Source organism: Anas platyrhynchos, chromosome 6 (genome assembly GCF_047663525.1).
Source record: "Anas platyrhynchos isolate ZD024472 breed Pekin duck chromosome 6, IASCAAS_PekinDuck_T2T, whole genome shotgun sequence".
Classification (NCBI taxonomy): domain Eukaryota; kingdom Metazoa; phylum Chordata; class Aves; order Anseriformes; family Anatidae; genus Anas; species Anas platyrhynchos.
In genome coordinates, this window is record NC_092592.1 from 25172093 (window position 1) to 25187653 (window position 15561).

The 15561-nt window shown below is 34.4% G+C and overlaps 1 protein-coding gene across 4 annotated transcripts in view; it reads left to right on the forward strand.

Moving 5' to 3' along the window:
* IDE (insulin degrading enzyme) overlaps positions 1-14753 on the forward strand; it is a 65312-nt gene extending 50559 nt beyond the window's left edge. For all 4 annotated transcript variants that reach the window (XM_027460688.3, XM_027460686.3, XM_027460687.3 and 1 more), the window contains exons 18-25: positions 238-329; positions 1166-1277; positions 2303-2470; positions 5183-5455; positions 7847-7908; positions 8697-8769; positions 10759-10826; positions 11991-14753. In XM_027460688.3, coding sequence (XP_027316489.1) covers positions 238-329; positions 1166-1277; positions 2303-2470; positions 5183-5455; positions 7847-7908; positions 8697-8769; positions 10759-10826; positions 11991-12086 — 944 coding nt within the window. In that variant the 3' untranslated portion in view covers positions 12087-14753. The remainder of the gene's footprint in view (positions 1-237; positions 330-1165; positions 1278-2302; positions 2471-5182; positions 5456-7846; positions 7909-8696; positions 8770-10758; positions 10827-11990) is intronic.
* The last annotated feature ends 808 nt before the right edge of the window (positions 14754-15561 follow it).

Here is a 15561-nt window from a genome sequence, read left to right on the forward strand (position 1 = left end):
TCTTTTTGGAATCTGGGTCAGACGATATTTGAATTCTAAGCAAAGCAAGCTATATGATGAGTGTTGCTGTTTAGACCTGGAAACTTTCAAATGTTGCATTTTTAAGTAGAGATTCACTTTTTTTATGATGATGACTTTCTCTTCTTCCAAGAAGTATACCTTACCTAATAATGACTTAGATACTTCCTAATGTAAAAATGTATATCATCGATTTAACTGTGTTAATATCTATTCTAGATGTCACTCTTCCCCGCCTGAAGGCCTTTATATCTCAGTTGTTGTCACGGTTACACATCGAAGCTCTTCTCCATGGCAATATAACAAAACAGGTTGGTGTGATACTTTCTATAATAACACAGTTTTTAGTTAAAAGCAGTGTTAAAAATTGAAGGCTAGTTTAACTTTCTTAGATCTTAATGCAGCTTTGCCAAATGTAATTTCATAATTTGACTTTATTATTATCTTTTTTTATCTTTATGGTACTATCACAGTGTCATTTTTTCCACTTTAGATTTATTAGGCTAAGTACTGCCCTTGTGTTGCTCTTGGAAATTTAATAAAAAACAGCTTATGATCTAAATATTTTGAAGTCTCTGTTGCATGTCTTTGCTGTAATGTGATCAAGCTGTGTAAGGAATGATGTGCTACAGATCCTGCTATTCTATTTAAAAGAATCGGGCTAACTAACAAAGCTTTAACAATCCAAGATCCTGCAAAATGATTTGCTTTGGACAAAGCCGAACAGAAATGGTGGTCCATAAAAAAACAATCCTCAACTTTCACTTGTTTCTTTGGGAGTAAAAAACAGAAAATGTTAGTTCTGTCTTCAGTTAAAGTAGTTATAGCATGTACTTGTGTAGGAAATTTAATAAAATATTTGAATATATGTATAAAAACAAAATTCAATACCTTTCTTGTATTTAAAACATGATGTTTTTGCATTCTGTCTTTGGAAAGCTGGTATAGCAGTATTCCTGTAAAAATATTATATTAGCTCTGGGACATTTTACTGGCAGGAGATGTTATAAAACACTGCTCGTGACTGCTGAATGTATGGAGCATGTAGTATAATAAGGAAAGTGGAGGGGGTAGTGAAGCTTGTATTCCTTCTTAATTTCTTATACACCTGTATATGAAAGTCAGTTCTTACGTTTTTTTCTTCCAGGCTGCATTAGGAATTATGCAGATGGTTGAGGACACTCTCATAGAGCACGCTCATACAAAGCCACTCCTTCCCAGTCAGCTAGTGAGATACAGGGAAGTGCAACTTCCTGACAGTAAGTTAAATGTTTTACTTATAAATCTTTAATGCACGTTAAACCAAGATTTTCTGTCTGCTAATGGCATTTTAAGATCAATAGTACTCTGTTTCTTGGAGTTCGTTTCAAAGTCAGATTTACTTCAAATTACTTTAAACTGCAAATTTAGCAAATTGTGGTTTTGTTATGTAAAATTACACATGAATTTATGACTTTTTCCTGTCATACTTGAAAATGAATTTGATGTCATTTTTAATGTATGTGCATAAGTTGGCCTTCATTCCTTATTCACTCTGTATGATTTATGGAGACAGGAACCCTGTCCCATTCTTTGCTACATGTAGTATACATATTTGAATAAGTGTCACTCTTTGAGCAGTTCTGAGTATTAATTGAATATTCAGTGGAGGATTGTCCAAAAACCTCTTGCTAATTGAGGGGGAAAAAGCGATTACTCAGAAAACTTTTTGTGATATAATTTCTTTTGGTTTCATAGTGCTTTTATGATTTTATTTTTATTGTGCAAAAAATCTTATGTCTTAGAAGTCAGATTCAAAGAATCCTGGGAGTTATAAAGGACTGATGACATTTTGGGCTACACAGCCAGGCCCAATTACTGTAGCTGATCAGCAGCCTCTGGAAACTACTATATGCCAAAGAAGCTATTGGTGTTAAATGCTATTTTTTTTTATGTTCAGAAATGCTTCTGACAAATTGTCTTTAGAAACTGTATACAAGTGATGTCATACAGAATTTACAGAATTCCATTCCAGTTCCAACAGTATTTGCTTGAGGAGAAAGGAGACAAGTTTCAATTCACTTGCTGATACGCTTAGGCTATGACATTTTGATATGTTAAAATAATCATTTTTTTGTCTGTTTCATAAAAAGCTTGCTTGATCTGTTAATGGTTGATCACTCATGAAATGGAATTTTAACAAAACGATTAAGACTTTTAAAGTGGAATTTCCACTACCTTTTTAATTCTGGACAATAAGAATGTATGCCTTTGTGAACTTAACTGTTTTAACTTTGTCTTTTAGGAGGGTGGTTTGTATATCAACAGAGAAATGAAGTTCATAACAATTGTGGCATTGAAATATATTACCAGACAGATATGCAGAGCACTTCTGAGAATATGTTTTTGGAGCTCTTTTGTCAGATTATTTCAGAACCATGCTTCAATACTCTGCGCACCAAGGAACAATTAGGTAAGTTTTCTCATAGTGATTATTTGTCTGTATAGACACATACGCACACGTTCACACAATTACATGAGTCATGATGAGGTGTTCTTTCCCTGCTTAGTGAGTGCCATTTAAAGGACACATAGTAAATGCAAATCATTTTAACTGCTGATGATTCAAAGGAATGTCACTGTGCACATATTCTTAATTGAGGAGAAGTAAGCCAAATTTTTAAAGTAAGTCTGAAATAATCTTTAGTTAAAAAAAAAATCGATGTGCAGAAATGTGTTTTGTTGTTGTGTTGTTTTGTTTTACACCAAATAGAGGTTTAGGAGAATTTTTACCAAGAAGAAATTAGATCAGTTTTGTAAATTTTATGTCTTCTTAGAGAATCAGCAGCAATTTGGTCTTTTCTGCTCATGATCTCACTTCCAGACTTGATTGAGGATTCATGAGCTTTAGTTGAGGAGTCGTAAGCCTTAGCTTAGGAATACTACTGCATTGGTAATGGTAAGCTGCAATACTGATGAAATCCTGAATGCATTGTAAGAATACAGCTATTTACTAGTAAGTACAAATAATCATTACCTGAACCAGTAAGACTGAAAACTGCTAAGTTTATTCCAGTTAGGATAACAAGGGGAGACAAGCATTTTACATAAGTTTGCATGATTGAAATACATGTAAGTAGTACAGTTGCTTTTTTATTATTATCATTATTTTATTTTTCCAAAGATGAGAGGCAGAGGAATGTCTCAGTATGATGACTGAATGGAAAAATAACATCAGTATCATTACAGCATTCTGAATTACTGGGGAGATCAGGCAAGATTAGACTTCTTGTAAGCAGAACCAGCCACATCACATTGATCTAGTTAGATACCTGTTGAAAATAGTGCAGGACCCAGGTTGCTTAGCTGGTTTTTGGAATGTGTTGGTGGCAGGTTTCTCACAGAACCTGGAGGTAACTGCTAAAGAGGAGGTGGGGAAAACCAGTGAGGAAAAGCAGTGAGGAAGAACTGTGTGATTATGTCAATACGGCAACCTGTATGGTGTGACTACCAAATAGTAGAGTTCACAAGACTCAGGAGGGAAGATAGCCAAAATGCCAGCAAAATTCAGTAAGCTCAATGGAATTGTTAGTAAGATCTCTGAGAAAGCTAGGGGGAAAAGAATTTCAAGAGTTAGCAGTCTGTTAAACAATAGAAATAGTAACAAGGACTCATTCAATGAATACTTGAGAAATACAAGAAAGACAAAGGGAAAAGGAGTAAATTTTAAAGAGATCAGGCATGAAGAACTCTACATTTCAAAAGCAAAATGCTGGGAAACTGGAACTAGAAATCTTACAACTGAGAATTTTCAGATGGTAGGTGTGGTACTGGAAAAATCAGAAGGGTAAGTGCTATGCCATTCTTTTTAAAACAAAAGAGAGAAGAGAATGGAAGTTGCAGATCAATTAGCTTCATTCTAATTCCTGGGGAAGAAATTCGTATGTTACCAAAGCAGTTATAAACTCATAGGAGACAACTGAGAAACAATTACTAGGCAAACTCATTTCAAAGTAACCTTTTTTTTATATGGTATGTCGCTGGCTGGATGAAAATGGCGATGTCACGGGTCTCATCTTGATAGTATGAAAGGCACGTAACATTTTCAAACAAGCTACAGAGAGAGCCTAAATGTAAATGCTACACATTTGGATGGAAAGTTATGACTGGAGAACAAATAAGAATAGTTCATTACAAAAATGTCATTCTCTATTCTCATCCAATGCTATTTAGTATTTTCTTCAACTCTCTAGGTGATAGAAGACTGAATATACTTCCTAAATCTTCAGATAATACTAAGCTGGGAGAGGCTGCAAGTGTGTGGGAAGACAGAATTAGAATTCAAAATTAGTTTGACATTCTGGAAACATGACTTGAATACAGATAAGATGCTATTTGGTAGGAACGGTTTGGCAGGAATAATCAACGGCACAGACACAAGATTGAAGCAGTTGGCTAGGTAGCAGTTCTGTAGAAAACAATCACTAGATTACTGTGGGTCAGAAGTAGAACATAAATGAACATTGTCAAGTTGCTGTCTAAAAGAAACACTGGGATATATAAAGGGAAGCTTCCAAGATGAACACGCAATAATATTTCTGTGTTGTTCAAGAATTTTAAAATACTATGTCCAGTTCTGACACAAAGAACAGCATCAAGGAACAATTAGGAAGCCATAAAATGACATTTAAAAGACTGAAATGTGACAGGTTTATTATAAAAAGGGGAAGAAGACGGAAGAAAATCTTAGGTATTTAGATAATCAAAAGCTGCAAAAAATGAAGGGAAAATATTTCCTTTGTATCTAATTGTAAGATAAGAAATAAATCTCTTACATTGCAGCAAAGTGAATTCACATTAGTCTTTCTGGAAAAATACTAAGTTCCTGTTGTTGAGTCTGATCAAGTGCTAAAGTACAGCCTGATTTCTGCTTACCTAATCCTAATGACAGTTGCTTTTGTTTTTTCTTGGTCTGCCTCATCTCCTTCTCACCCTTCCCCTGAACTGACAGCTCAGTGAAATAAAGATGTTTTAAAAAGTACAGTGACATATTTTGAAAACCGGTATTCATGATACAGAATTAGATGTAGCATTAAATTGCAACCCTTTCAAATTTGCCATGTTTATCAAACTTAATGCTGGAACAGAGGATTTCTTTAAATTTGTCACTGTTTGTTTTTCCAAGGTTACATTGTGTTCAGTGGTCCGCGTAGGGCAAATGGCATACAAGGACTGCGATTTATTATCCAATCTGAAAAGCCACCACACTATTTAGAAAGCAGAGTGGAAGCATTCTTAAAGACTATGGAGAAATGCATAGAAGATATGTCAGAAGAGGCCTTCCAAAAACACATCCAAGCTTTAGCAATTCGTCGTCTAGACAAACCAAAGAAGCTGTCTGCAGAATGTGCTAAATATTGGGGAGAAATAATTTCTCAGCAGTATAACTTCGACAGAGGTAAGAAAAACTATAATTCCTTTAAAGATGAATGCTATACTCTGGCTACGTTTGTAACTGTTGAATGTGAGCGTGTTCATTTGGGAACAGCTTAAACTTTTACATAGCTGGTGTTTAATTTCATACACTTCTTGTGGTTTCAGTCCTATAAATTGCATTTCTTCACTCTGCCCTGAGAAAAGACCTCATTTTTGCAGCCCATGGTCTCTCTGCTGTAGGTGTTGTTACTAATAGAGGATAAACCTGTTCGCTGATGTTCCCCACATGACAGGGGGTGGTGAGTGCTTCATTGTCCTTGCGTCCTTTCCTTTAAGGCTCAGTGAGACATAGAATAGGTCAAACACTGGAAGTGGTTTGGATGTAAGTGTTGGTGTTGTCTAAGCTTAAATCTTGGTCTGTGCAGTTCAGATATGTCTTTTTTACATGTGTGCCTAATACTTGACTGAGATGCATTCAAATGCTCTTTGACGTTCCTGACAGCACAGGCATTACCATGAATCCAATTCCTGTTTCCATTGTGCTGTTGTGTTGTGGGAGCGAAATGAAAACAATGGCAGAGGCAACAGCAGGCATCTTAACTAACACATGACCTGTCTCAGCTTAAAGTAGGCCTAAAAGAAATGTGAGTTTTGAAATATTTTTAAGCCATGATGCTTTGAAGATGATAAGCTTGTAGAAGACTGAGATCCAACTTCTACTGATATTACTGAAAATGGACAGTTAGGCTGATAGCCTAAAATTGTGCTCCTTCATACTATTGAAGCTTTATTTTCCCCTTTTCATCTGTGTTGGAAAGATTTAAAATCCAAAATACTGAGGTATGTAAATAAGATTCTGAGTTAGCTTTTATTTCATATCACTAAATAATACCTTTTGAAACAAAACTAACTTGATTTTAACGATAAAGGTAGGCTCTTTTTTTCCCTAAAAGGTAAGGGTAAGAATTTTAAGACTAGTTTTTATTGTGTTCATTATTTACTTCTTAAAAATAGACTTCTTTGAAGAAAGAGAATGTAATACTTAAATATGTTTTAGTTTCTAACAAAAAAAAAGGTGTAGATCAGCTTTTCATCACATTTTCATGTCTCAACTCTAAAGCTGTAATTTTCAATCTCCCATGCATAATGCTAACTACGTAAAAGTCACTGTGTATGCTTTGATTTTGATTTTGCTTTACATGCAGAATATCAGGTTTTTGTAGTAAATACAGTTTTTTTGTAGAGCTACTGAACTGTTTTAATAATGAAGAATTTTGAATTGTCACCTAGCTTGGTCTTGAGAGTATGAGGGCTATTGACAAGATTTCATGCCTGAGTATGAGGAGTGGTGTGAAAATTTTAACACCTGAAGTACTTGTTTCTGATAAGTTTGTGTTTTCTCTGCCTTAAGTCTCTCTGTATTTATCATACTTGTATCGTTCGTCTCTCTCTAGAATTTCTTACTGCTTAGCTGTAGCCATAGCTTTCATAACTAACTCCCACTGAACTTAACTATTTCCCTTGAGTTTCATATCTTTAATTCCCTTCTACCCACTAGTAATTCTGTTCCATTAAATTATTCTAATGTGACTAGATTTGTCAAATCAGAAATTTATATTCCAGCCCTAAGAAGTGAAGTGCTTTTTTCAGGTTTTTACATTTTTGTTATTATTACTTCTACTGTTTTACATCACACATCTAAAAATTTACTCTCAAATATCATGTGATTTTTCTGAACTTTTTTGTTGATTTTTGAATTCCCTCCCTGTGGAATTTAATATGAACTATTTTTAGTTGCATATTTGTACTTTTGCACACATTTTTCTTGATCTCCCTTCTAACCCTAAGAAAAGCAAGCATACCTACAATAAAAACATTAATACTTATCAATGATACTACATTATGAGTTTATTATAATTTAATTTATGTAAAGTGACATAGTTACTGAGACACGGCCCAAATATATGAAAAGTGATTTTTCCTTAATGGGTATGATGTAAGCAGTTAGCGTTCCTTACATTTATGTTAAAGTATTTGTCATCTTTCCTAACTGTGTATAAAGGCTTTCTATAATCAATCTGCATTAGAAATATGTAACATTTTTGAAGATGATGGTGGGAAGTACACATATCTTTTTAGCTACTGAATAGCATACAGTGCAATCAGCATTCTTCGAATGTGCATTTTTTTATTAAGTCCAATCAAATGGACTTACTGAAGTGTAATTTTGTTCCAGGCTTTCAATGACACTTTTAGTGGTACAAGTGTTGGTTTGTAAGTTAAGAATGAAAAGCATTTCACTTGCAGTCAATTGCAGCATCTGAATTTGAAAGAAAAATACTTTTAATAAACAGTGTGTTAATAACCAGCTATGATTTGCAGACTTACTCTAATTTTTACTATTGTTGTGCAGATAACATTGAAGTGGCTTATCTAAAGACCCTGACCAAGGATGATATCATACAGTTCTACAAGGTAAGTTAGTCATGTAGTTGAAACGTTATTTGGAAAGAGATGTCTTTGAAAATTGTTTCTCTTTTGTAATCTTTGTTTATCCTTTTCACTAGCCAGGGTTGTTCTTACGATATCTTCTATTTGTATTGGAGTTTCAATCTTATTGCTTAAAACTGATCATTTCTTAAATGGCACAGTGAACCCTAACGTTGTTTTTTACGTAGTGTGGTAGCATGGGTGAAGATACACAACAAATAAACTTAGAGAATGGAATTTCAATGGCTGTTGTTTAGTAAGTAATAACTTGAACAAATATGCACACTTTGTAGAAAGCTATGCTTAAAAATAAAAATTGTATACTCTAGTGCTCAATACACGATCATCCAGTATTCCAGAGTAAAAGTAACTGGCTAGATTAGTGAGCTAGTCCAAGTGAGTTTAATAATCAGGTTCATGGTGCTGTACTTCTAGGAAGTTGCTAGGGTTTTAGGTTGTATTTCTGCTACTATGATAGCTAATCTAATAGCTGAATTTCTATTACTTCTTTTTTTGTTTGTTTTGCTTTGTTTTTGTTTGGTTATTTTTTGTTTTGTTTTGTTTTTGAGTCCCTGGGTAGGACGTGAAGTTTGTAAACAGCTTGGTTCTAAAATTATTCAAGGCACTCTGTGCATAACTTTTCATTATATTTTAAGGAACATCTCAAAATTCACCATCATTTGAAAACTTAGAATACACATGGTGTCATTTTATAAGTACAATCTCTGAGTGATAGTTTCCACACCTGAAAGAATTGATGTTGTTTACTACAGGTGCTGTTGGCAGTAGATGCTCCCAGAAGACACAAGGTATCAGTACACGTCCTTGCAAGGGAAATGGATTCCTGTAAGTATTGTGCTGAAAATAGTATTTAATCAATTATGGTTTGAGAAAGTCATAGTTAAAGACGACCTTGTTGTATGAAATAGAAACACAACAGGAAAAATCCAGTTCTGGAGAGCATATACCTTGCAGAGAATTATATGTTTTCTTCTATAGATTTTCTTCACAGGGGTTCTTCAAATTTTGTAATTGACATTTGTGGCCAAGTTCTTCAGCCATTCTGAAGTATGTTGATACAAAACAGTATATCATTAAATAGCACTTCTTTACAAAGCAGAATATTTTAATATAAGTATAAAACTCCATGATACTTCTACTGGGAACAAAACAAAAAATCCTAAAACAAAATTAGGATTTACAATTATCAGTAGAATGCTTTCTTTACAAGCAATGGATGTCCGCAACTTACTATTCAAGTACCCTCAAAAAAAAAAAAAAAAAAAAAAAAAGAGAAACACAGTGGGAACATAAAATGTTATATTTGATATAACTTGAGAATATATAAGTGTAGGTTTTATTTTCAAATAGTCTAGATTAGTTATGCATTGTAGACTGTCATTAAATTTTAGAATTCAAGGAGGAAAAGGTTAGAAGTGTTTCTAGTTAATAAATAAATAAACTGAGAGGAAAAGCTTATGTTGTTTTCTGTGTATTCTTCACCAGTTTATACTTCCAGCATGTAACTGGTTGCAAACCAAAGACATTAAAAGTTTGTCTGTAGAACAGAAGGAAGCAGATGGCTGTGTTCATGTTACGTAACTCCCTCCAGTCTCACAATGATTTTTGTGATACCATGAAATCATATTTCTATAGCTAAGGAAGACTTGCTTCAAAGTATCTTTCCAATTTTCATGGTTAATCATTACTAAATAGAATTGGCTCTAATACTTTGATGGACTAAAGACTCTGAAGTTTTTTAAAATAAAGTAACTATATTGCCAAAAGGTTTTTTATTTGCTTGGAACAGTACCTTCCCAAGCCAAGGGAAGCATGGGAGCAGCCTAACATCTGGTAACTCTTTCAGTGATTATAGCAAGGTATTCTTGCTTCTGTCCATGTATTCCTCTACTCCTAAAACATTTAAACTGTCAAGTGACCTCTTTTCTGCCATGAAAGAGAAATTGGGATTGTGATGGATTTCCTGCAAGTCTAAATGTGCATTCTTGAAAAAAGCACAACAGCCCAAGAGAGTAATGCACTGGAGGCCAAAAATCTTCCGAAGGAGAACCCTGCATGGAGACAGACACACCGTTTCCCCTGGCAGAGGAAAACAACTGGAAGCATAGTGCAGAGATCTGGGATTTTAGGGGGAAGTATTTCCCCCTAAAATCTCTTCTGGGGAAAGCACTTGAACTATGAGGGTAAAAGTTGGGGTTGAAACTTGAGTATGGGGATAGTGCAAGGGAGGCTTGAGGAATTTAAGACCATGTGTTCGTGGGACAGATAGTTTGGATGCAAGAAGTTCAAGGGGGGAGTGGAGTTACGGCATGTATGGGGACAGACAAGGAAGACTTCAGGTTGTTAAAGAGGGTTTGGTACACAGAGTAATCCCCAAGCCTCCAGAAGTATGTCTTACTGGAATATTCTGTCGTTGGAATACCAATGTGCTGTTGTTGCATATACAACTGGCATTTACAGTATTGCATGTACTGCTTGCATTCACAATTTTTACTGAAAAAGAGTTTAAAGTATTCATCGTTCAGTAGATAAGCAGTTTTTATTTCTATATTCTCTGTATTTTTAAGCAAAATGGAAAAAAGGCACTGCCTGAGCACATGTTCTCAAGTCAAGTCATGGATTAATCTGCTTGTATTTCTAAAGGTGGTTGTGGACTATAAAAGCAAAATCTTCAGAAAGTCTTACACTAGAGATACCTGAAAATTATTAACTTGTGCTTTTTATCTATGTAGGTCTTATAACAGAAATCACTTTGCTATTTAAAAGGTACTGGTTGAATTATGTTCCTAAAATAATTTTGATGATGTTAAATAGGCCCTGTTGTTGGAGAGTTTCCATGCCAAAATGATGTGAACCTGGCACCAGCACCACCACTACCACAGGTAAAAAGAAACCACACCAAAAAAATCCCAGGATGTATTTTAAAGTGTAGCATTACAGTTTAAGGTTACAGGGAGGAATTACAAACTTGATATTTATACTGTAGCAAGTTGATGGTTTAGCTCTTCTACACATGCATTGTCATAACTACAGTTTTTTTTTTTTTCTGAGAGTCTCTGCTGTTCTTTGCTCATTCTATTCCGTTGAAATGAAAGCTAATAGAAGTAGGTAATTCTACTGAGTATCTACCCGGTGGAATGAAATACAGATTATTATTGTTATTGTTATTATCTGAAAATACTAGAATGTATCAACTACCAGGAGAAGGATGAATACGCATCAAAAAAATTATGTTCTGTTTAAAAAACAAACAAACAAACAAAACCACACACCCAACTATCTGGTCACTTTCTTAAAGGCTGGAATTTTAATTCCAGCATTCCCATTCCACATTCCCATCAGTGTGTACCCTGTGAATGGAACAATTTGACAAATTCTATCCATATAAGTATTACAGGTTTCATGGTGCTGTTTGTGTGAGTAGATGTGATAACACTGGGCCATTACTGGACTCAAATGAATTTGGTTGAAGAAGGATGGTAATGTTTGTCCCAGTAGGTAATTGTCATTTTGCAATGCAGTAGTAGATCTTATTCAGTGCTTATAAAAGGTGAAATAAGGAAATAATCACCATGGGTGGAAATTTCTATATGAATTAAATGTGATTATATTCACCATTATGACTGAAATATTAAAAAGTGACTTTATTGCAGCAACTACAAATAATAGCTCATTGAATTGCTATTGTTTTTATGGTCTTAACTGTGACTTTCAACAGAGAGCTGGGATGGTTTTAAGTAGAGGTCATAAATGAAAAGACAAGCTCTGCATTTCCTAAAATACCTGCCATTATTAACAATGCAATTACTGCATTATAGCTATTGTTTTAAATTACCCAGAGTAAATATGAAACCATATATTTCATAACTAATAACACTTTATTTGGGAAGATCCTGTAATAATGAACCGTGAATCATTAAAATTGCAGAAAAGAGAACAAGAAAGATGTGTGTATATATGTAGCTGTAGAAAATGTTGTGAGGAATTTCTCAGTCTTCTGATTAAAGATAATTGAGCAGAATTTTTTTGCATACGCTTCTTTGCAGCCAAGTGTGATTGAAAATATGACAGAGTTCAAGCGCAGTCTGCCACTCTTTCCCCTGGTGAAACCACATATCAATTTCATGGCTGCAAAACTGTGAAGAACCCCAGTGGATGAAGAAATGCAAATGATCAGTACTGACATGGTTTCAGGGGACTTCATGATGAACAAAATTATCAAAGACTATTAGAACAAATGGTTTTGTGCATTATGAAAGTCCCAAATTCCTTCTTGGTTCATTTGACATTAGATGTGTGTTAGGGATAGAGAGTATAGAAAAATCAGTTGTGGTCATGTGTCATTTGTATTACAGACAACCTGTTGGAAACCAAAATCAACGGAATCAATAACAATAAAAAAAAAATCTTGTAGATGCAGTATATTTTTGAAATAGAATACCCCTTCAAATTTTAATTTTGGTAAAATTAGCCTCTGGAGCAAACAATTGCTTGAAATACCCTTATTGTTCCTGAAAAACACCATTTAATAGCCCAATAATAATCTTATTGGGGATTGGAGAGGGGTGAGAAGGAGCTGCTTTTTTTGGGATGGGGTCAACAATTTTTCTTAGAAGTTGAAAGTGTCACATTTTTTTGAAGTGTTGAATGAGACTTTTTAAATTGATCCTTAATGCAACCAACATATTTTCTATTTAATTTTTCTGAAAACTGGTGGAAAAAAAAGGGGGGGGGATTTGACAACACAGTAATAAATGAACGAATTGTCTCAATGAGAATAACTGAAGATATGAGCATGATTTTAATCTTTCTATACAAATTTGGGGACGTTTTATATTCAAAGTTGTGAAATGCTGGAAACACTTTAATAGTGCAACTTTTTTTAACAAAAGTGTTGTCCTAGTCTCGGTACTGTCAACATCCTGTTTAATTCTTTAGTGTTATTCTGAATTGTTTCCATATGGTATATGAAATACTTCGTTGTCATTTTTTTGTTTTCAGTTGCACATAGACTACATGAGTTCTCTGTCAGTATGTTTTGCCTTACTTGTTATACTAGGTCTCAGTCCAGCAAAGTATTACTAATGCAAATAACTTTAAGCATGCATTAATCAGTTCTTGACTCAAGAACAGATGAATATCAAAGATAGACCCTGTAATGAACCAGATGCCTCGCTTTTATGATACATCTGTGTGAGCCCTTTTTGCCCTTTCAAAAAGGCATTGAAGAGCACGGTGCTGACTTAACTTAAAAACGTAAAACGTTTAACTTAACTTAAAAACATAAAAGTATGGTGTTAGCAGTACTGCTGCACCACAGAGTGTGGTTCAGGTTACATCACAAAATGTTCCTTCCTACTTTAAAGAAGGCTGTGCAAAACCCAGAAGGATCAAGAATTATGCTGAGATTGTTGTATATATATCCCATAACTTAGTGAAATGTCAAAACAATACATAGTGTCTAATCTTCACCAAGTCTACTGAATTGCAGAGTGGTCTGCCACTTGAGACAGCGTATCAGGATAAACTCCCCAAATTGAAAAAGATAAGGTAGCATTTTGCTAAGTTCTCTAACATGTTTAATGCATAAAATTGATTGTAGCTATTCAGATAGGGTGGAGTGTGCAAAGCACTGAAGACAGAAAATCTGCTCATATAAACCCTTGCTGTTGGGTGTTACTGAGAGTTGCTTCCTATTAGAAGTACCTAAAACTAAGGCACTGATGTGAAATGTATGTCATGTATGTGTGCATCAGAACCTGGTGTGTTCAGTAGGGGTGTTCTTGTCACCAAGTTAATGTTCGTATTAACACTGGCTCTGGAGGCAGTTAAATGCATGCTTGCCAGGATAAAGGCTTCAAGTTGTGTTTATTTGAGTCTGCATTAACTGAGTAAATGCAGTGTATTTAAGTTGTTTCAAAGGTCGACAGGACATATTTCAACATCCCTTTAATAAATCCGATGATAGTTTGTGATGTAACCTGTTGCCAGGAATGTCTGCTAACAAGGATTTTTTGTAGCCTGAGGGGAAAAAAATCAGACATGATATCAGCAAAAATAGTACAGGTGTCTTTGTTCACCATGTTTTTCATGGCTCCTTCATGTAAAATGGACTTTTTAACCCTCCTGCGTTTTGCTTTTGTTTATAGTTTTCTCTTAGTAAAAATATTTGTATTATATATATTAAAAGTTTTGACAACATATTATTAAAAAATATATATATTTTGGGATTTAGTGGTATTTAAACAGACCGCTCTTACGGTAAATAAAATCAAATTGCTTCTATCGAGTGTAAAAAAAAAATAAAATATATATATTCATGGAAGTACTATGAACTCTAATTTTAACAAATTCTATAAATAAATTGGAATGGCAGTATATTTATCACAAACAACAAATCATGTTTTTCAGAGGAAAAAACGTAAAATTGTAAAGTTCTGTGACTGGATGTGGAAGCACATGTGGTTTTCCAAAAACTTTTAATTGCTTTTAAGTGTTCTCCAGCATTTTACAGTTTCTGAGTTTGATATAGCAGTAAATTTTGATAAACTCAGGCATACTAATGGATTCATTTTAATGGATCCAAAGCTGCAGTGTCTACAAGCAATAAAAAACTACCTAGAATACACTGTAATTCAATTTTAGTGCTTGTTAATTAGTTTATGTAAGAAACCATAAGTTATTATTACATAACTGTAATTTTTGCAAGTGCTATTTTAAGCAGTTGATGTGGAATTGGGTGCATGTGACACAGCCAGTATGACAGAGTTCTAGCGTTATTCTGTTTACAATAAACAATCTGAATTTAATGTTTGGAGTTATTAATTTGTTTCATTTTAATATATTGTTTTCATAGTGGTAATGTTACATCTGTCAGTCTTGCATGTGTTTTTTACTACATATTAATAGTGATTTTCTGTGATGCAGTTCTTGGACTGGTTAGGCAGAATAGCCTTGGTGGAGAAGTGTTCCTGTTCACTTCCAGGGAGCTTTGAGGGACTTCCCATGTGTCATTCCACACTCTTTAGGTAGATCACCTATGCTGCTCTCTGAGTGTATTAAAACTTTATATTATAAAGGTAGAAATATTTGCGCAAGACAGGATTTTAATAATCAGATTTGAAATTGTAAATTCAGAGCATTGCTGCAGACACACTTAATTTTGGCTGGTGCAGCTTTACACTAGTGTTGCTTTTGAGAAATTAAACTCTCTGATCATTTTGTTCTATGCACACCACAGGATTGCTTTCAGAAAGCTTAGAAAGAAGTGTGATTGTTAGAGCAGTAAATAATCTGAATTGTGACAGCATAAAAATACAAGTCAGCATGCCCTTCTGCTGTTCTGATGGGGCTCCTTAACCTAACGTCTGATAACTAGCAGGGTAAAGAGGTTTTGTCCTCAGCCTTGGGAAGAGTGAATGGCAATCTCAGCTGAGGAATAAAATGCTTTCAGCCCATCCAAAAAATTACTTAGACCCAAATATTAGGATTCTCCACTCTTATTGTCAGGAATTTGTATGAATCTTGAATCATGGGCTCTTTTATCTTTTCAAAAACTAAAAAACAACAAAAGAACTGTCCAGATATACCTAGACCATCACTTTTAGCCATAATAAA